General features: G+C 32.4%; 1 protein-coding gene across 2 annotated transcripts in view; it reads right to left on the minus strand.

The window, feature by feature from the left end:
* Positions 1–559: 559 nt before the first annotated feature.
* The window catches only part of LOC136043033 (uncharacterized), a 77,288-nt gene continuing 54,790 nt past the window's right edge, over positions 560–23,057 (minus strand). For both annotated transcript variants that reach the window (XM_065727933.1, XM_065727934.1), the window contains exons 7-9: positions 14,846–14,999; positions 10,401–10,531; positions 560–940 (exon numbers count right to left, since the gene is read on the minus strand). In XM_065727933.1, the coding sequence (XP_065584005.1) occupies positions 687–940; positions 10,401–10,531; positions 14,846–14,999 (539 nt within the window). In that variant the 3' untranslated portion in view covers positions 560–686. The remainder of the gene's footprint in view (positions 941–10,400; positions 10,532–14,845; positions 15,000–23,057) is intronic.

Genomic DNA, 23,057 nt, shown 5'->3' on the forward strand with positions numbered 1-23,057 from the left:
GTATTTACTGAATATTTTTTAATGAGATTTATCGGTTTTTATCTTTTAAATTTACGTTTCACAGTTTAATAATTGACTAACAAATGATCTTACATTCTGAAAATTTTTTTATCATTGTTTGCCAGTTGTTTACTTTTATTGTTTGATTTTTATGATTTTTGTTTGTCCTGTTTTTACTTATTGACTCTGAAATAAAAATTTGAACCTTTGAAGCCTCTGACAATAGCTGTTGGGATCAAGAGTTTTATCTAATACTTTGAGGTGAGACACCTAGAATTGCAGGACTTTGTAGGTATCCTCTCCATACCCCTCAACAACCCCCTTGGCTCCATATCCTTACCGCTTGGTTTCATAGCCCAGCTATATTCAGCTGTATGAATCAGATGCATTGACAATAAATATTTACCGTACTGTTTTTACCCTTCTAGATACTAGGTTGCATATCTGAGACTATTCTGTTAGCACTGTAGTACTATTCAGCACTTTAATAATTTAATGTGTAATTAGAAAATTAATTGCTGATTTCGTTTCATCGTACTAATTATGGTCTGGTCTACCATTGTTAATTTTACATTTTAATTCTCAAATAATATAATTAATAACTATAAAATTATGGTTAATTTAATACATTGGGTAATATTTTCAAAATCTTCAACATTGCTCCTTCTTGTTTGTTGGCAACTTTCCTATGATAGCCTTATTTGGTAGCCTACAGTTTTGGCTGTATACTGCTGCTGGAAAAATGACATCAATTGTAAAGCTGTCATGCCTTTAACATGCCAAGCGCCTGGACTATCAGCACCAGCCTTCATGATTTGAATCTGACTTCGCATGAGTTTCCTAAGCATAACTTGGAGATGGTATGACTGTTTTGCATTTATTCCATCTAGGTAGCAATATTTGCCACTAAATTCAGGCTCAAAAACACGAATAACCATGCCTATAATAAAACAATACAAAGAGGTAAGATTTAACAAAATATGGTCTAATTATTCTTACTGTTAAAATGTAGGCCAATTGTTGGGTTATAAATTGCCTTATTTCTTAGGATTAATGACAAAAATTAATATTTTGCAAAATGAAAACAGAACTGTGTTCTTTCATTTTTGGGAGTTCATGAAGATAAGCGACTATAGTTTAAAGGAAATTTATGTAACAATAGAAAAAGGGTGTGAAAGTTGTAAAAACAAAATGTCAAAATGATTGTTATAGATTTTTATCGTGAGTTGGGGTGACTATCAAAATATGGGTCGCAGATGACGGAGCTCTCTTGATTAATGCCACCTTGAAATCATCATAGCAGTCGTAGCAGTAGTGATCATGCATATACTAATACTCCTTTATCTTAATTTCCCCTCTTAGCAGCCCCAGCCCTCAATTATTGAACCATGATCAGACAACTTTTGTTAATTAAAAGTCCCATCCTAATTAAACAGTCCCGCAAAGCGTTACGAAATAATATACTGTATTCTAGGTCATCAATGCGTTCATAGCATTAAGCAATCTGATGATAAGCTGGTGGTACGAATTATTAAGATTGCTGCAAAGGACTTGCAATGTCGTTCCATCCGTAATAAGGAGTTGTGACGCCCAAGTAAAAGAAACGAAGTATATTGGAATCGTTAAAGGTATACCGACAATTCTGATGAGGGGATGCTAATTGATTGCAGTAATATTATTCATGCAAAACGAATGGGCTGTTATAGTGTTTTTTGAAAAGTTTTTGTGCTCGCTAATGTACTTTGAATTGTTATAAAGATTGGGTATAGGATATACGATTTCCAGCACCAACCCAAATGCTGTTATAATTGTCTATCACCTAATCACTCAAAATCAAATTGTAATGCAGGAAAACACTGCCTCTGTTGCGCAGGACAACATTAATCCTCACCTGATTCTTCCTGCAAATCATGTGGCAATCACGTATTATTTTCATTGAAATGCCAAATCCTTCATGAACTTTTGTCGAAACGGTCATCTTATACAAAAAAATGAGTGATAAGACTAACATCACTATACGCTCGTTCAATTTTAACGGTGCGAAGGATAAAGACGTTTTTTTTTAGATTAGAAAGTAGAAAATTTTGATGTTTTATTTCTCCAAGAACATCTTCTACCTTTAGTGAGCTTAAACTCCCTACACTGAAGTAATGAACATTTAGTTTATTCTAAAAGTGCTCTCAAACCCACTGGCAGACAGTCAGGTGGCCTAGCATGTTTAATAAAAAAGACGCTGTTTTCACCACTCCCTTTATGTTATCCCGAGGGTAATTGTTATATTGCTATTCTTCTTGCCAACCTTGTCCTTGTTAATGTTTATCTCTCTGTGACCAGAAGTGCCTACGAAGTCTTCCAAATTTTACAAAATCTTGCACATTAATAAAAGGTCTTCTAAATGGCATTGAAAATTATGGACTGGACGGGTTATTAATTGGCTATATGAACTGTAAAATTAACTCCTTATCAGTGTGAACCAAGCTTCTTTTAGATTCATTACCAGGTAGTTACAGAATTTTACCTCCCATTCACATATAATAGTGGCTCACTTTCAGACATTAGCCATTGTAGTGTCTGTTCTAGTCTAACCTGTGGCGAAGTCCATGTTGATGAGGGTGAGTGTGATTATGACTTTCTCCCCTGTCGCTCATTGTTACCCTTAATGGTTCTGCTAAAAAGAATCTTCGTCCTAATTCTACAAAGTGGATTCTAAAAGAAAATAGAACAATGGTGACAGGGCGTCTTTATTTTTCTACGCTTGTTAGCCTTCTATCAACGACTAAAGTCCCTTATAATCCGTTGTGTACAAGCGCTGAATCCCCGCAAGCCAGAATTCAACTTAATATTCATTATAGCCATATTGTGTCGTGCTTAAAAAGGTCAGAAGAAGTAGCTGTTCTCCTATATCGCATTTCAGCCCAAACAAGAAGTTCAATTTGGAAGAATGACCCATAGCTCAAAACTAAAAAAAATCGGGCTAAATTCTGGCTCAAAATATGGTTAGCTTGCGGCCGCTCCCTATGGGATAGTGTTTTATATATTAAATAAAGATTAATGCTGGATTCTAAACGTTGTCTTCGAAGAGTTAGATATAATGGTGCCAAATCCTATCCAGTGGAAAAAAGTGATTAATGTCATGAAGTTCAATAGATTGCCTATGGCCGATCAAATCCCGAATGTATCATGGATTAGTCACTATAGTAAGATTTTTGATACAGTGATATATGCGGTTCATTCTCGTTTTGCTTCCCATTTGTATTGACTGTGTCAAAAAAATTGTGAAGAGACTTAAATCAAAATCTTATGATATCGACGGCATTAGTGCTGTTCACCTCAATACCGATTCAGAGGAATTAGTTTATTACTTGTAAATATTTTTCTAGATGTGTTTATGCTCGTCTTTAGTCCCCCGATTCTTTTTTATTTGGTAACATTACGTCAATTCTGAAACATGGTAAGGATCCAACTAGTTGCCCTTCGTATAGGCCTATTACGATTGCTTGTACTTTAAGTAAAGTATAATATGTTTTGCTCCCTGATCTCCTGTCTAAAGCAGATTATATGTCTAATCAGTTCAGCTTCAAGCCGTATTTAGGATGCCAACATGCTCATCGGGCTCTAGCTTCGCTATTACTTGAAGCGCATAAAAACGGTTTTGAGATGCATTTTTTTTGCATTTGATGTTGAGATTTTTTGAGATGAGAACGGTTTTGAGATGAATTTTTTGCATTTGATGTTTCAAAAACTTTTGATTCAATTTGCCACAACCAACTTTGGTATTCTTTAATCCAACTTGGTGTTAATGTGTCTATTAAATCAACTCTTTGTTTTTTGTATGCTAATTCATATGTTCGACGCAAGCTGTTGCTAATATCCCTATTCGTTCCGGTCTTAGGCTAGGAGGAGTCGTATCCACGTATCTTTTTAATGCTTGTCTTTATTCTATTTTGTCGCGCATGAATCTATCATGTTTTTTAGACCCTACCAACTTTTCGTATATTGTATATTCGGATGATTTACTTTTGATTAGCCACACAAAATCTGGTCTAATTAAGTCGACCCAGCTTGTTTCTAAGTCTTTTGAGGAAATCGGCCTCAAACTTATTACTGAATATTTGGTTTTTAATGCTAAACATCAAAGTAGGTATCTTGCTTGTGGTTCTTTCAAACAGTTCGTGGTAATAAACTGTAGTAAGGAGCGACCCGGCTCAATAGTAACGAAACTCTAAAAAATGAAATTTTGATACAGTAGTTACATCAAAGGAATTGTATTTTTAGGCTGATTTTAAATAAATAAGTTTATTGAGTTTAGTCTTACCCATCAAAAGTAACGAGCCTGAGAAAATTTGCCTTATTTGAGAAATTGGGGGGAAATACCCCCTAAGAGTCAATGAATCTTAACAAAAATCACATCATTATATTCAGCGTTTCACAAGACCATAAAACCGAAGTTTCAAGGTCCTATCTACAAAAATGTGGAATTTTGTATTTTTTTTCCAGAAGACACGGATGCGTGTTTTGTTTTGTTTTTTTTTCCCAGGGGTTATCGTATCAGCCCAGTGGTCCTAAAATGTTGCAAGAAGGCTCATCCTATCGGAAATTAGAAGTTCTAGTTCCCTTTTTAAGAGACGAAAAAATTGGAGGGCACCTAGGCCCCTTCCCGAGCTAATATTTTTCTCAAAGTCACCGAATCAAAATTTTGAGATTGCTATTTTGTCGAACATAGTCGAAACATCTAATAATTATGCAATTTTGGGCTGACTCAATCCCCCACAGTCCCCAGGAGAGGGGCTATAAGTTATAAACTTTGACCATTGTTTACATATAGTAATGATTATTGAAAAGTGTACATACGTTTTCAGGGTGACGTTTTTGCGTTGAGGGGAGGAGGGGTCGAGAAGAGGGGGTTTCGTGGGAGGATCTTTTCATGGAGGACATTATCACGAGAGAAGAGAATTTCCATGAAGGTGCCCTAGGATTTTATAGCATTATTAAGAAAAAACAATAAGAAAATAAATGAAAAAAGTTTTTTCAGCTGAAAGTAAGGATCAGAATTAAAACGAACAGAAATTATCACGTATACAAGGGGGTATTCCCCTCCACAATACCTCGCTCCTTACGCTAAAGTATTTTTAGTGATTTAAACTATTTATTCTACAGCCTTTGTGATTTAGGGGTCATTATTAAAGAATTGGGACACAATTCAAGCTTTAGTGTAAAGACCGAGGTATTGACGAGGGGATTAACCCCCTCAAATACTTAATAAAAACAAACAAATATAGAAGTCGTTTCTTTAGTTAATTCTGTAGTTACGTATAATTATTACTAATAAAACCGATCGTAAAAAAAATAATAAGTTTGAGTTGCCTTTTTAAGTAAATAAAATTGGAGGGCAACTAGGCGTCCTCCCCCACCACTTTTTTATATCAAAATTGTCCGATCAAAACTATGAGAAAGCCATTTATCCAAAAAATTAATATGCAAATTTTGTTTTAATTATTCATATGCGGTGAGCCAAAATCAAAACACTGATTTATTCAAAGACGTTCAGAATTTAAATACAAAAATAGTTTTTTTTTTAACTACAAGTTAGGAGCGACATTAAAACTTAAGACGAAGAGAAATTATTTTGTCTATGAAAGGGGTTTTACTCTCTTCAACCCCCCACTCTTTACACTAAAGTTTTTTATTGTTTTAAAAAGTAGAGTTTTGAGAAAGAGTAAAACTTTAGCGTTAAGAGCGAGGAGTTGAAGAGGGGAAAACCCCTTTCATATACAGAATAATTTCTCTTCGTTTTAATTTTTAATTTCAGTCCTTACTTGCAGTTGAAAAAGAACTTGTTTTTTTATTTAATTTCATTTAAGCTTTTATCTTCGATTCGGTGGCTTGGTATTACGATTTGTTTATCTTTATCTTTATCGGCTTTTCGATCTTTTGGGCTTAATGATATTAAAAATAAACTTAAAACTGGGTACGCAAAAATTATCTGGAACCGAGGCATATTTTTACAAAATGCCTTATCTAGACTAAATTCTACTTATTGCAATAATTCTATATTGTTTTTGTCTTGTTTGCACCCGTTTTTAAATAATCAAGATTTACAAATTGTAAGAGTATTATTTTCGTTATTGCAAATATTTATTCTACCTGCCGTTTTCTTATAGAAATCAGAAGATTATTAGAAAGTTTTCTACCACTGATATTATCTTTGTTTATATAAAACTTTATGCTAGATTAGGTGCTGATAGCTGACAACCCTTAGTTCCTTACCACCCTTTGATTAGATTATATTGGATTCCAGGATTGTATTGGTGTAAGATACACAATTATGGAGATACATTCTTTTGATAACCGACTGACGATATAAAAGTCTCTTTCATTATAAAATTAGACTAATTTTTACTGATTTTTTAAATTACATGGTAGTCTCGACTTCCACTTAACCAACTCGAACAATCTTATTTAATTTCCACTTTCCTTGGTAAGTTAAGCCAAGAAGAAAAATTCACGAAAATGAGGGGGGGTTGAATCAGATGCATTGACACCAAATATTTAGCGTAATTAACTACTCGCATCTGTTTTTCCCCTTCTAGATACTAGGTTGCATATCTGAGACTATTCTGTTAGCACTATAGTATTATTCAGCACTATGTGTAATTAAAAAATTAATTGCTGATTTCGTTTCATCGTACTAATTATGGTCTAGTCTACCATCGCTGATTTTACATTTTAATTCTCAAATATATAAAATTAATAACATATTCTATAATTTAATAGAAAATGTTGGAGGGGGTCTTAAACATTTAAACATTTTAAATGTTTAAAATGTTTAAACATTTAAACATGAAAATGTTTAAAATTAAACATTAAAATTTTAATATTTAAAATTTTCTTAATGAACATGCACAAAATTATTTTTCAAAGTCAATGAGAGAGAGGGACAATCTTGATATTTTGAAATGGAAAAAAAACAGTAAAAGGCATTTTTCTCGATCTAAGGTAAGGGGACAAAAAATCTAGGAAGGTACAACTTCCAACTACTGCCCTTGTTCAAGTTGTTCATAGCCATTTGGATGATAACATTATTGAAGTTAATATAGCCCCAGCAATAAGGGTTGATTTCAAGCCTTCTGTTCCAAGCAGTCTGATGAAATGGTTTGCTTAGTGATATTAGAGGCTATCATTCATTACCTTTTTTTAAATTCCTAGTGTTTGAATAAATTTTTTATTCATTAATTACTGGTCATCCATCAATAATTAACGATAAGTGTTACATTGAATTTTTTGACAAGTATATCCCATTTAGCCGTTTCCCCTTCTGTTATTTTATTCATAGCAATTAGGAGTGCCGGCCAGGGAGAGGGGCAATCATCCCCCATAGATTCTTCTGTACCTCCCGTCCCCCACCCCACCTATGGACTTTGAATTCTGTAAATCTTCAGTTTAAAAACTTTGAATTCTGTAAATCTTCAGTTAAAATTTTTTCAACAAGCTGGTAAAAAATAAATTATTATTATCACTATTATTTACAGTTTCACTATGTTAAATAAACATGATTATTAAAAAAATAATATAAAGCGGCTTTAACAAAATCACTGATCTGCCTACAATATTTGCATATCATTCCGTTTTTTAGGGACTGGGAAAGGAACAAGACTTAATCGTTTTTAATCCTTATTTTAATAGAATTTGTTTAAGACATGTAAGGTATTTTCTTCTCAAAGTATTTCTTTTTTTAAAAATAACTCTTTTTTTGTATAAAATTAAACCTAAATGGTACTAATATGACACAAAAATGTTTTTGGCATATATTAAAAATCTACCCTGTCCCGGCTAAAAATAAGGATTCAAAGATTTATTACTGACCATTTTCATTGGCAGGACTTGCTAGCAATTGGGCAACTGAGATTGTTCATACTACATAAGACATACCTACCTAAAAAGCCCACTGCAAACGCAATAGGAAAAACCAAGATTTTTGTGTTGACTCATAACAAACAATAACGTATTACCTTTTGTGTACCTATCTAATTTGCCTCAGTAATTTAAAGTAATCTTTGTAGATATTTTTCTCGGCTGCTATTCAGAATTTTCTGGACATTTTCTTGATCACACAAGCCTTTCAATTCAATCGTCAAACAGATACATTCCATTTATAACACCTATCGAATATTCTCTATTGAATTATGTAAGCTTTTCAAACGAAACTTCTAACGAAGAATAGAATAGTTTTCAGCGTTTTAATAAATATAAGAAAAAAAGGAATGATGCTTAACTTGAAGTTCAAATTCAATCACAATATAAATACTTGATTAATTTATACAAAAGCTAGACGAAAGATTATAACAAGAAAACAATTAAAAAGTAATTTTTTTGGGGACTTGGGTAGGTAATAAATATAGAAATGCGAGACCTCTTTTTGATTAGCTAAGAAAACTGACATGTAGGTGAAAAAAAGAATCTAAAGACCAAATCACGGTATGGGAAGGTCTGAATTCCTTCTTCTCCCACTCTCCTCATAATACAGGATCTACATCTAAATATAAGGGAGGAGATAGTGCTTGTAAATGGACTATAGAGTAAGAGTTAGCAGAAACGTTAAGGTATTAGAGAAACAGGAAGCTACTGGCCAAGGGTTTAGTTGTTATTTATCTTCTAGTACTCGATATGAGTTTCTGTAGATCAACCTATTCACAAATTCAATTTTTATGTCTCTCATCTAAGGATGTGACAAAATATAGGGCTGCAGTAACTTTTTAAGTATTTTTCTAATATCCAAAGAATCTGTGATTGGCCGGCAGCTTGTACAAATCAATAGATGTTGATTGTTTTCCAAAATATTAGTTGTGTGACAACCATAAAGGTTTTCAGATGTGAGTCCCTGTTTGGTATAAAATTATAACAGGAAGGGCTAAATACTTATGTAAAAGCTTTCTGCTACGCTGCAAGTGTCTTGGTATGATCTCATCAAATCCCCGATACTTGGTCTTTTTCATATTATTCAGTAGTAGCTGAATAGGCCATTTTGAAAAGGTGACCACAGTATGGCAAGGTTTTACGCTCCCTATGTGACTAGATTTGAATGTGGAGTCGAGCTAATTAAGATATGGTGCACGTACTTATTATGATTTATCCAACTATCACTGAAAATGGAACTTTGTACATTAGGATCACCCCTGTACGGCTGAAATTGCTTCCACAAGATGTTTTGTCACTCTTACAATCAAGAGAAAATTTCTCCCCTTGTTGTGTTTGCAAACTCAAGACATAATGTTTGAAGTCTTTTTTGCTTTTCAAAAGCATGAAAAACTTGTCCAGTATAACAGTATCTTGATTTTATCAATAACTGTGTCAAGGATATCCATCTACAAGTATAAACCTGTAGTTATTCAATCACCATAATTGTCAACATAAAAGGATATCTATCTACAAGGATAAACCTGTAGTCATTCAATCACCATAATTGTCACCATAAAAGGATATCTATCTACAAGGATAAACCTGTAGTCATTCAATCACCATAATTGTCACCATAAAAGTCACCAAAATTGTTTGGTGTAACGCTTGTGGATCATGAATGGTACCGATAACGGAATCCCAATATGATTGCAGCATTTGTACAACGGCATTAAGCTCAGTCGAGATTGGGGTATTCACAAAAAGTAACCCCTATTTGATGAAGCCTGTTGTTGACCATGAACAAAAGCAAGGGTTTCATATTTTGGAACAGGAGCAAACAATCTGGCAGACTCTACCTAAGTACGACAAAGAAAACAATCATCGTCATAAAAACTGATAGTTGAAGTCTTTACAGATAAAGTAATTTTTTTGACTTGTAATGTTTGGCAAGCCCCTGAAGACGCTTCACATACTGGAATGAAAAAAAAGAAACTTAAAATGAGACAACGCTATGATTTTTATTTTATCTTTAATTTAAATTCTTGAAAATAAAGATAACACAAAAATTGAATTTATTCAAATTAAAGGAATCACATAGACTATTAGACCACAATAATTGATCGAAGGGGGCAATGATTACTGACCTATTTGTCATCATTTGTGGTTGAAAGGTTGATTTCGGTCAAGTTTGATTTTTTTAATAGCTGGAAGAGTACATTAAATAGGGTACCCTTATTTCATGCGTACAAAATGATACAAAAAACCCAAAATATACAATATTGTTTCTTGAATATATCGTCATGTTTGTGAATTATTCATAAACATTAAAGAGAAAATAGCAATATTCTTTACTTTGGGAATATTTTGGTTTGAAATCTAAATCCCCAAACCCTGAAAAATTGTAGACAAATAAACATTTCCTACTGTTTTTAATAGCCCCCTCCTCGTTTCTGAACATTAGTACTGGACTTAGGTTACTTATCAATATAATTTGAATTTTTTACCTGAAAAAGACTGGTCTGTGAAAGCCAAAGCTTCATCAGCCCACTGGAAAAAATTGCATCTTCCCGTTTCAGATTTTGAGCAAACATAAAAATGACGACCAGTGTTTGGCCCTGATTTCTTAACAACTGACCTAAAAAGGGGGGAAAGTACAACAAAAACAAAAATTTAGGTCTATAGTTTACACACAGTTTACTCTAAAGAATACTAATTCTAGGGATATTCTAAATCCAATAATACTACCTTTTATTTTTTTGTCATAATACATCAAAGTGTGCAACTGAATTCCCAAATATAGTGCCACTATGGTGAAACAAAGTTTCAAGACAAAACATGATTCTTAAGTTTCAAAATATGCTAAAAATTTCCTTGAATAGAAGTGATAAAAATTATACAAAAGTTTCCTTCCGTTGTAGAAGTCTTCTGTCTAAAATTCGAAACCATCGTAAAAATTACGGAAAGAGTATAAACTCAGTATAGAAAAATCTAGACCATTGTCTTAGAAGGCCTGTATTAAAAACAATATTAACACAGCCAAATCAAACAGTTCGTGGTAGTAACCTCAATAGTAACCAAAATAGTAACCGAAACAATAGTTACATCAAAAGAATTGCATTTTAATGCTGATTTTAAATGTATAAGTTTCATGAGGTTTAGTCTTACCCATCAAAAGTTCCGAGCCTGAGAATATTTGCCTTATTTTAGAAATTAGGGGAAAACATGCCCTTAAAACTAATACAATCTTAACAAAAATCACACCATCAAATTCAGCGTATTAGAGAACCCTATTGTAGAAGTTTCAAGCTCCTATCTACAAAAATGGAAATTCGCATTTTTTGCCAGAAGACAGATCACGGATGGGTGCTTATTTGTTTTTTGTTTTTTTCCCCAGGGGCTATCGTATCGACCAATTGGTCCTAGAATGTCGAGTGAGGGCTCATTCTAACGGAAACTAAAAGTTCTAGTGCCCTTTTTAAGTGACCAAAACAACTGGAGGGCACCTAGGCCCCCTCTCACGCTTATTTTTTTTCCCAAAGTCACCGGATCAAAATTAAGAGATTGCCATTTTATTCAATATACTCATAAAACCCAATAACTATGTCTTTGGGGACAATTTACTCCCCCACAGTCCCCGTTGGAGAGGCTACAAGATACAAACTTTGACCAGCGTTTACACATAATAATGGTTATTGGGCAGTGTACATACGCTTTTAGGGGAATTTTTTGGTTGGGGGGATATAAGGATTAAAAGGAGGGGGTTATTTCAGGAGATCTTTCCATGGAGGAATTTTTTATGGGGGAAGAAAATTTCCATGAAGGGGGTGTGGGATTTTTCAGCATTTTTAAAAGAACATTGAAAAAATATATATGAAAAAGTTTTTTCAACTGAAAGTAAGAAGCAGCACTAAAACTTAAAACAAACAGAAATTATAACCCATATGAGGGGTTCACCTCATCCTAATACCTTTCTCTTTACACTAAAGTGATTTTATTAATTTTAAATATTTATTCTACGGCCTCTGTGATTCAGGAGTCGTTTTTAAGAAATTGGGACACAATTTAAGCTTTACTGTAAAGAGCGAGGTATTGACGAGGGCGTGACCCCCCTCATATACGTATTAAAAACATACGAATGTAGAAGTTCGTTACGTAAGTTAATTCTTAAGTTACATTTATTTTTATTAATAAAAACATTCGTAAAAAATTAAAACTTCTAGTTGCCTTTTTAAATAACTAAAAAATTTGGAGGGTAACTAGACCTACTCCCCCAATCCTTTTTTCTCAAAACCGTCCGATCAAAACTATGAGAAAGCCATTTAGCCATAAAAATAAATTAATATGCAAATTTCGTTTTAATTTCTCATGTGAGGAAACCCAAAATCAAATTATCTATTTATAGATTATACGTATTTAACATTGTTCGTTACAGTTGACATATTGATGACCTATTATGAAATTGAAATGCAACACAAGGAGGTTGTTTTCTTAAGTTGATAAGTTAATGGTAAAAAAAAAATACAGTTACGATCGATTATACAAACGCGTTCCTTAAGTAGGATATTAGAAGAAACTTCATAATTAAATGTACGAGCTACGACAAAGAACAAACGCTCTTGAAATCAAAATATAAAGTTTCCCAATTAACCAACTTGAAAACTAAAGCGAAACGTTGCTCTTTTAAAGTGATTAAATGAAAAAAACTAGTTTTTTTAACTGAAAGTAAGGAGCGACATTAAAACTTAAAACGAACAGAAATTACCCCGTATATGAAATGGGTTGTCCCCTCCGCAATCCCTCGCTCTTTACGCTAAAATTTTTAATTGTTTTAAAAAGTAGAATTGTGGCAAAGAGTCAAACTTTAGTGTAAAGGGCGAAGTATTGCGGAGGGGACAACCCATTTTATATACGGAATAATTTCTGCTCGTTTTAAGTTTTAATGTCGCTCCTTACTTTCAGTTAAAAAAACTAGTTCTTTTTCATGTAATTTCTGAACGTTTTTGAATTAATTTATGTTTGATGTTGGCTCTCCACACATAAATTATTAAAATCAAATTTGCATATTAATTCTTTTTTTGGCTAAATGGGTTTCTCTTAGTTTTGATCAGATGATTTTGAGAAATAAGGAGTGGGGAAGGAGGCTTAGTTGCCCTCCAATTTTTGGGTTACTTAAAAAGGCAACTAAAACTTTTAATTTTTACGAATCTTTTTATTAGTAAGAGATATACGTAACTTAAGAATTAACTTACGTAACAAACTTTTATATTCTTATATTTTTATTATGTAAACGAGGGGGTTTTTACCCTCGTTAATACCTCGCTCTTTGCACTAAATCGTAAGTTTTGTCCCAATTCTTTAAGAATGACCCCTGAATCAGAAAGGCCGTAGAATAAATAATTGAAATTACTAAAAATACTTTAGCATAAAGAGCGAGGTAATTATATCCTCCTAAATACCTCGCTCTCTATACTAAATTATTTTTAGAACCCCTCATATGCGTAATAATCTCTGTTCGTTTTAAGTTTCAGTGCTACTCCTTACTTTCAATTGAAAAAACGTTTTCATCTTCATTTTTTTATTGTTTTTTATAGTAATGCTAGAAAATCCTGCGCCCTTTTCATCGAGTTTTTCTTCCTCCAAGGAAAAATCCTCCCAAATGGCCCCCTTCGTAATAACTATTACTGTGTAAACACTAACACTAATGTTAACACTATAATATAACTATATAATATATATATATATATATATATATATATATATATATATATATATATATATATATATATATATATATATATATATATATATATATATATATATATATATATATATATATATATATATATATATATATATATATATATATATATATATATAATATATATGTAGTATATAAATATAATATATATAATATATATATATATATATATAATAATATATAATATATATAATATACAATATAATATATAATATAATAAAACACTATAACTGTGAACACTATAATCTAAACACTGGTCAAAGTTTGTAACTTGCAGCCTCTCCCTTTGGGATTGTGGGGGTAAAGTCATTCTCAAAGACATAGTTATTATGGTTTTTGACTATGTGGAACAAAATGGCTATCTCAAAATTTTGACTTTTGGAAAAAAATGAGCGTGGGAGGGGGCCTAGGTGCCCTCCAATTTTTTTGGTCACTTAAAAAGGACACTAGAACTTTTCATTTCCGTTAGAATGAGCCTTCTTGTGACATTTTAGGACCACTTGGTCGATACGATGACCTCTGGGGTAAAGAAAAAAAAAAGAAAAACAACAAACAACAAACAAATAAACTCGCACCCGTGATTTGTCTTCCGGCAAAAAATACGAAATTCCACATTTTTATAGATAGGTTCTCTGATACACCCAGTTCAATGACTTTTAGGGGGTGTTTCCCCCTATTTTCCGAAATGAGGCAAATTTTCTCAGGCTCCTAACTTTTGATCACAAAGACAAAATTTGATGAAAATTATATATTTAAAATCAGCATAACAATTCGATTCTTTTGATGTATCTTTTAGGATCAAAATTCCGTTTTTAGAGTTTCGTTTACTATTGAGCCGGGTCGCTCCTGACTACAGTTCGTTACCACGAACTGTTTGATATAAACTAAGTATTTGAAGTTAATATTTAATTTTTCATATATATATATATATATATATATATATATATATATATATATATATATATATATATATATATATATATATTTATATATATATATATATATATATATATATATATATATATATATATATATATATATATATATATATATATATATATATATATATATATATGTATATATATATATACATATATATATGTATATAATATATATATATATCATAGATTTAATACATAAATTCTCTACAAATAGATATACAAAAAGGTTACAGAATTCAATTTTTTTTACATTTTGGCCTGAATGGCACAGTGGCAATTTGTGACTCCAGTTGTATGATTTTGAGCTTGTGGTGGTCTTCCTGAGTGATTTGAATCTTCCACATTCTTTACCTCGTCTGACCATAAGAAAAAGCTACACTCACTACATCTATAAAATTGCCTGCCTGAAATAGAAAAAAGTAAATGAAATAAATACTATCAAACCTAAAACAAATTTAACTTTAATTTAAACAATTTATTTTAAATGAGTTTAATTAAATATTTTCTACCTTAAACAATACGGAAACCAAAAAAAAAAAATTCCGAAGCGAAGCTCAACTTCGCTTCGGAATTTCAACTTAAAAAAAAAAAAAAAATAAAAAATCAAATTACAGTTCTAAGGTTTTCCATAGAATTGATAAAAGTTACACTAAAGTTCTGAATTTTCCCAAAGAAAAAAAAAGTTATACTTTAGTTCCGTATTTTCTCAAAGAAGAGGAAAAAAGTTCAACGTCTGTTCTGAATTATTTCTAAAGAAGAGAAATTTGGTTCTTGGTTTTTTGTTCTTCCTAAACAGTGAAAAAAGCGAAATTTCTGATCTGAATTTTCCCATAAAAGAGAAAAAGCTTACATTTCAGTTTTAAGCTTTTTCAAAGATGAAAAAAAGAGTTTACTTCTGTTCTAAATTTTCCCATCTGTACTGCCAAAGTCACCATCTAAGTCACCATCATTCTGGCTTCCAGGAATTCCTTGGCATCATTCTGACAAATCACAATCACTTGACAAGTATGCTAGACAGTTTTCGATGATACCAAATAATGGTAACATGACATCTGAACCACCTGGATGGATAATGGGTTTTCTATAACAGTTGGCTATAGAAAAAAACAGTTGCTTTGCCTCTGAGATTGTCGATTCCGGGGAATTTCCTGGCATGATTCTGGCATCTCTTTGTTTTAGAAAGTTTCATGGTTTGTTTCCGAGAATTTCTATGCATGGTGCCTGTCAGTGTCGTCTGTATTACACGACTGCTATAAAACATTTCACAGAGAGTGAAAGTCACCATCTGGTCTTGTTGTAATGTCTCGAGATATTTTTTACGGGAATTTTTTTTTATATTATTGATGACAGCCCCAATGCATTGATCTGCTTGCTAAGCAGATTGTCGATAAAATAACACAATGAATCCGAGCAGAGCCCTGATCACCTGACGAGCCTTATTATCATTAATTGAACATTAATGGAATTGTCGACATGTCTAGCAAAATAACTTTTGATGTAGATTGTAACACATTTTAAAGTTCAACTTCTGTTAAAAATTTTTCCTATGATGAAAAAATTTGAAACTTCAGCTATGAAATCTCCCAAAATAAAAAAAATCTTGAGCTAGTTCTAGAGGGAGAGTAGCGAGCCCCCCTCTTGACATCAGCTTTTCCCGAAACACATCCAATTGAAATTATGAGATAACCATTTTGTTATGATTAGTCAAAAAAATTTAAATGTCATCGGAGGGCGGGCAGCCCCCCACGTCAATAATTACCCTGAACATATCCAATCAAAATTTTGAAATAATCACTTAGTTCAACGTAGTTAAAAGATCCAGAAATTATATCCTTGAGGATGACCCCCCCTGCAGCCCACAGGGCGTGGTTTGTAAGCTATGCCCTGGGGTCTTGAAAGTTTTTAATAGAAATAGTAGTTGTATGGCTTCAGAAGAGGCTTATTGGACTGGTAATCAGAAAGTCTAGTACCCTTTTTAAAAGGCGGAGTGGTTGGAGGACAGCCCCCCCCCCTGCACATTAATCATTCCCCCCAAAATGTTTATTTAAAATTTATAGATTGGCATTTTGTTCAGAGTAGTTGAAAGATCCAGTTACTCTGTATTTGATGATGACAACCCCCCCCCAATTGCCCTTAGGACAAGTGTTGTAAATTGTATCCCGAGACATATATCGTCTGAAGAGAAAAGGGCGATGGTATAAATTTTGGAGGGGCTTATTGGATTGGAAATCTGGAATTCTAGTACCCTTTTAAGAGTCAAAAAGATACGAGGGCAACTAGCCCTCTCCCCTCCTTACGGTCTATTTTACTGAAATACATCCAATTGAATTTTTGAGATAGCGATTCGTTCAAAAGCAGTCCAGAGATCACATAGCAAGACCTTTTGGGTTGACAAAAACCCTCAGTACGGAGGCCAAGGTTCTAAGCTATTCTCCGGGGCAAATAAGCTTTTTATGGAACATTTGGTTGTTTGAACTGTAGAGGAAACTCATTTGCTCGGAAAACCATACTTTTATTTCTCTTAAGAGATTCAAAATATATGGAAGGCAAGTAGCCTCCCCCTTTTCCTGAAAATCTATTTTCCCCATACACATCCAATCAAAATTTAGAGGTAGCCATTTCATTTACAATAGTCCAAAGAGCATGTAACAATGGCTTCAAGGTTGACACAATCCTCCAGATCCCAGGTGCAAAGTTAATAAATTGTGCACCGGGCACATAAATTTCTTATGGAATGGATGGTCCTATAAACTTCGTATCAGATGGGGCTTCGGATTCGATTGGATGTTGTAAAATGTAGTGTCCATTTTAAGAGTCAAAAGTGAAAAGAGGACAACCCTCCCCTCCTCCATAATCCTATCATTCCCCAAAAAGTATCCAATCAAAATTTTATTAGAAGTATTTTGTTCAGCATTATTGAAAGGTCCAGTAATTATATGTTTGGGATGTTAACCTTCATAGAGTCCTTAGGTTAAGTCCTTAAGTTAGGAAATTTGTTCATTGCTTACATATAGCACAAATCATTCAGAAAGGTATATATGTTTGAACTTAATTTTCTCAAGAGATGAAAGGAAAACAGGTGAGCCTTTCAGAGAATGTTGAGGAGAGTGCTGAAGTAAATCAAAACACATTATGTGTTTATGGATTGTCCAAAACGTGTAAATCATGAATGACTGGGTATATAAATTTGGAACTTTCAGGAGATGATAACAGAGATGATCAGAAAGGGAATATTTGTATGTTACCACTGCTACTACAATTATCACTAGTCCTTAGTGTTGTGCCTATAAGTGAAGGCCAGAAGTGTTGACCGGGAACATTTATGTTTTGATGAGTCTTTGTCAAATCTCGTCTTTAATATACAACAGATTTTTGCCTATTCATGAGCTAGAAACTTCGCAAGTCACTGAATGGGCGCTTATTTTCTTCGTTATTTTATAAAGAGAATTAAAAATCTGGTAGAAACAAAATAGCTGCAGCATTTCAGAACCCTTAAACGATAGTTCAATTATCTAACAGCTATATGTTCCTAACATAATTAATGATCAAAATTAACAGATAATTTAATATAGTGAAACAAAACATATAGTGAAACTAATATAGTGAGTTATTATCTATATGGTTATAGTTATTTCCTAAAGTTATTATCTGAAACCTGAAATAAAGGCTGATAACTCCCATGCCTTCACAAGATCACAACATAATTTTTGCTTTACTGAAAACAAACACCTGTTATAAATGTTTAAAATTTTTATAATTTCATAAATTATTCAAAAATTTTGAAAATTATCAAAACTTTGATAAAAAAATATCAGTATATGTTAATTAAACTGACAAGAGTTATTCGTTTTTTTTTCCTTCAGCAAAGCATAAATTATGTTCTGGTCTTGAGAAGACATTGGGGTTATCAGCTCTACTTACGGTAAAATGAAATAAAATTAAAAATACTGTTTTTGTCAGGATTAAAAATTGTAGAAAAAGTTTCTCCAACATTCAGATAGTGCCCTAAACTATGGATTCTAATGGAAATTAAATAAAAAAACAAGTTTTTTGAAATGAAAGTAAGGAGCGACATTAAAATTAAAACGAACAGAAATTACTCCGTATATGAAAGGGGCTTTTCCTCTTCGAAACCCCGCTCTTTACGCTAAAGTTTTTTATTGTTTTAAAAAGTAGAGTTGCGAGAAAGAATCAAACTTTAGCGCAAGGAGTGGGGTGTCGAAGAGGAAAAGCCCCTTTCATATACGGAGTAATTTCTGCTCGTTTTAAGTTTTAATGTAACTCCTTACTTTAATTTCAAAAAACTTGTTTTTTATTATTAAATTTCTAAAAGTTTTTGAATTAATGCATGTCTGATTGTGGCTCTCCGTACATAAATTATTACAATGAAATTTGCATATTAACTCTTTTTTTGGCTAAATGGCTTTCTCTCTGTTTTGATCAGACGATTTTGAGAAATAAGGGCTGGGGAAGGAGGCCTAGTTGCCATCCAATTTTTTGGTTACTTAAAAAGGCAACTAGATCTTTTAATTTTTAACGAACGTTTTTATTCGTAAAAAATATACGTAACTTAAGAATTAACTTACGTTACAAACTTTTATATTCTTGTATTTTTGATTATATATATGAGAGGGTTGGTTCCCTCGTTAATACCTCGCTCTTCACACTAAATCTTGTTTTGTCCCAATTATTTAAGAATGACCCCTGAATCAGAAAGGCCGTAGAATAAATAGTTGAAATTACTTAAAAATTTTTTAGCATAAAGAGCGAAGTATTTATCTCCTCCTAAATACCTCGCTCTTTATGCTAAAGTATTTTTAGAACCCCTCATATGCGTAATAATCTCTGTTCGTTTTAAGTTTTAATGCTTCTCCTTGCTTTCAATTGAAAAAACTTTTTCATGTTTATATTTTCATTGTTTTTGTTTTTAATAGTAATGCTAGAAAATCCTGCACCCTATTCATTTAATTTCTCTTCCCCCATGAAATATTCCTCCAAGGAAAGATCCTCCCATATAGCCCCCTCCCCTGAACCCCACACCCAAACCAAAAATCCCCCTGATAACGTCGGTACACTTCCCAGTAACCATTACTGTATGTAAACATCGGTCAAAGTTTGTAACTTGCAGCCCCTCCCCCAGGGGCTCTGGGGGGTAAGTAATCCCCAAAGACATAGTTATTATGGTTTTCGACTATGTGGAACAAAATGGCTATCTCAGAATTTTGATCCAAAATGAGCGTGGGAGGGGGCCTAGGTGCCCTCCAATTTTTTCAGTCACTTAAAAAGGGCACTAGAACTTTTCATTTACGGTAAAATGAGCCCTCTTGAAACACTCTAGGACCACTTGGTCGATGCGATGACCCCTAGGGAAAAAAAACAAATAAATACGTACCCGTGATTTGTCTTCTGCCAAAAAATACGAAATTCCAAATTTTTGTTGATTAGACCTTGAAATTTTTTCTATAGGGTTCTCTGATACGCTGAATGCGATGGTGTGATTTTCGTCCTATGACTTTTATGGGGTGTTAACCCCTATTTTCCAAAATAAGGCAAATTTTCTCAGGCTCGTAACTTTTGATGACAAAAACTAAATTTGATAGATTCAAATAAATGAAATAAAATTTTAAGAGTTAAAAGTATATAAGATTTACTTCAAGGATTACCTCCGTAAACCATCCGAAGGAAATGTTTTTGCTTTTCTGAGTTTTGATTTTGAATTTATTGACTAAATTTATTGACTAAATTGATATTGGACTAAATTGAAAAACTAAATTGAAACTCATATATTTAAAATCAGCATAAAAATCCGATTGTTTTGATATATCTTTTAGCATCGAAATTCCGTTTTTTAGAGTTTCGTTTACTATTGAGCCGGGTCACTCCTTACTACAGTTCGTTACCGCGAACTGTTTGAAAATTGAAAAGATAAAAAGTGTTAGTTTTCCCACAAAAAACTATTTCAATAAAAAAAATGAACATAAATTTATTTAAAAAACTTTTCCCAAAACAAGTTTTTAAAAGAAGAGTTTTGAGAACCATTAAGCCAAAAATGAGAAGAATTAAAGTCAAATAGTCTTTAAAGGGTAAATCAGCATAAGTAAAAATATTAAACTTAAAACGAAAATAAATTACAATAAATAGCCGAGTCAAACTCAAAATAATCAAAAATTAAAATCAGTTAATTATGAGAACATAGTTTGCGCTTTACTGAAAATAAAACATACTTTAAATGTTTTCAGGTTTTTTTACTTTCATAAATAAAAAATTATCAAAACTTTAAGGAATAAATACCAGCATGTATCAATTAAATCGATAGTCCTTAGTCATTCACTTTTTTTCTTTCAGCAAATTGCAATTTACATTCTGGTCTTGAGAAGACATGGGAGTTCTCAGCCCTACTCATGTGAAATAAATTAAAATTAAAAAATCATGTTTGTGTCAGGATTAAAAATTGTTGAAATAGTTTCTCTAATATACAAATAGGAACCCAAACTATGGATTCTTACAGAAAAAACCGAAAAGATATTAAATATTATTTTTTCCATGAAAAAGACTATGTCAATAAAAAATAAACAGAAATTAATTAGAATTTGTTTTCACAAAATACTTTTTTCAAAAAAAAGTAAACAGCTCCATCAAGCCAAAAATGTGCGAAAATACCGTCAATTCATCTTCCAAGCGTAAAAGTACCACAACTCATTATCAATATATAAATGCAACTCAAACTGAAGCAAGATTCCAATAAATAGTCAAAGAGTCAAACTCTAAACAAGCAAAAATTAACACGAGTATGGATGATAGCCCTTATGCCGTTTCAAGATCAGAACATAATTTGCGTTTCACTGAAAATTGAACATGGTTTAAATGTTTTTACTTGTTTTACTTACATAAAAAAAATTATCAAAATTATGAGGAATAAGTATCTGCATATGTCAATTAAACTGACAATCCACAGTCATTCGTTTTTTTCTCTTCATTAGAGCATAATTTTTTCAAATTCCTCATTTTTGGATTAATGAAGCTCTTTACTTTTTTTGAAAAATTTGTAGTGTGAAACAGATTTTTTAAATTAATTTAAAAAAATATTTTAATTTAAATAACATATCAATACACCAGAAATTGTGTATCAAACAGTTCGTGATAACAAACTGCAAGTAAGGAGTCATGAGAGTCAATAGTAACTGAAACTCTAAGAAACAGAGCCTTGACAACAATAGATGTATCAAAGATTCAAATGTCAATTCTCGTTCAAAATATATAAAATTCATCAATTTAATGTTAGTCATAAGAAGCTACGAGCCTGAAAAAAATTTGCTCAATTTTCGAAAAAGGGGGAAAAGACCCTGAAAACATCAAGGGATCTTAATGAAAATTCTATCATCGGATTCAAAATTCTACTATAGAAATTTCAAGCTCCTATCTACATAAAATTGAAAAATTTAGAATTTCTGGCCATAAAAAAAATCAAAGATACGACTTTCTATTTTTATCTCAAGATTAATTTTATCAAATTATTGATCGTGAGAGGACTCATTTGATCGAAAATCAAAAGTTATAGTGCCCATTTTTGAAGGTCAAAATTTTGGAGGGCAGGTAACCCCTTTCCTTCTCACATTTTCCCTTAAAGTCATCTCATAAATTTTTTAAATAGACATTTTCAGCATAGTCCAAAAATTAAATAGCTATGTTTTTGAGGATCACAGGACCCCCACAGTTTCCAGGGGAAGAGCTGCAGGCTATGAACTTTGCCAGTTGTTTACATATATTATTGTTAATGGGAAGTAAAAGAAACTTTTCTCTGGGGGATCTTTCTATTGAGAAATTTTTCTTGAGCAAAGAGAATTTTCCATGGAAGGGTTCCCAGAATTATTTAGAAAAGATCAGGCCTAAATAAAAAACAAGTTTTTTGAAAAGAAACTAAGGAACAACATTAAAACAATAAAACTAACAGTATTTTTTGTGAATAGGAGGGGAGTGGCTTTTTCTAAATATCCTGCTCTTTACAATGCGGTTTATTTTGGGAACTTTTAAATGAGCTCATTATTCTAATGAAACGGTCTTTGTGATTCAGAAGTGATTCATCTATGTAGTAATACCTGTTTGTTTAAATTTTCATCTTTCTCGTTACTTGCAGTTGAAATTTTTTTTTCATCTAGAAAAGAAGGAATTGGAGCTCATTGAGCTCTGACATCCAATGAGCAAACAATTGTTTTAATAGGTTTTAATAAGCACTTTGTAACAAAGTTCAATAGTTGTAATTGCCTATTGTAAGTTATTTGGTGCAATATTACTATCTGGAGTATTTCTCTATATCTTAGGTTAAATGTTCATCTTTGTTGCCAATTTCCTAAGGATATTATCAGAAGTTGCGGGTATACAGTGGTAAATTGCGTATCATATCCATAGTTCACGTCAGTTACCTGTGATGGTGTCTGTTTTGGGGTGCTAATGAGTAGATATGG

The sequence above is a fragment of the Artemia franciscana genome, unplaced genomic scaffold (genome assembly GCF_032884065.1).
Source record: "Artemia franciscana unplaced genomic scaffold, ASM3288406v1 Scaffold_284, whole genome shotgun sequence".
Taxonomy (NCBI): Eukaryota; Metazoa; Arthropoda; class Branchiopoda; order Anostraca; family Artemiidae; genus Artemia; species Artemia franciscana.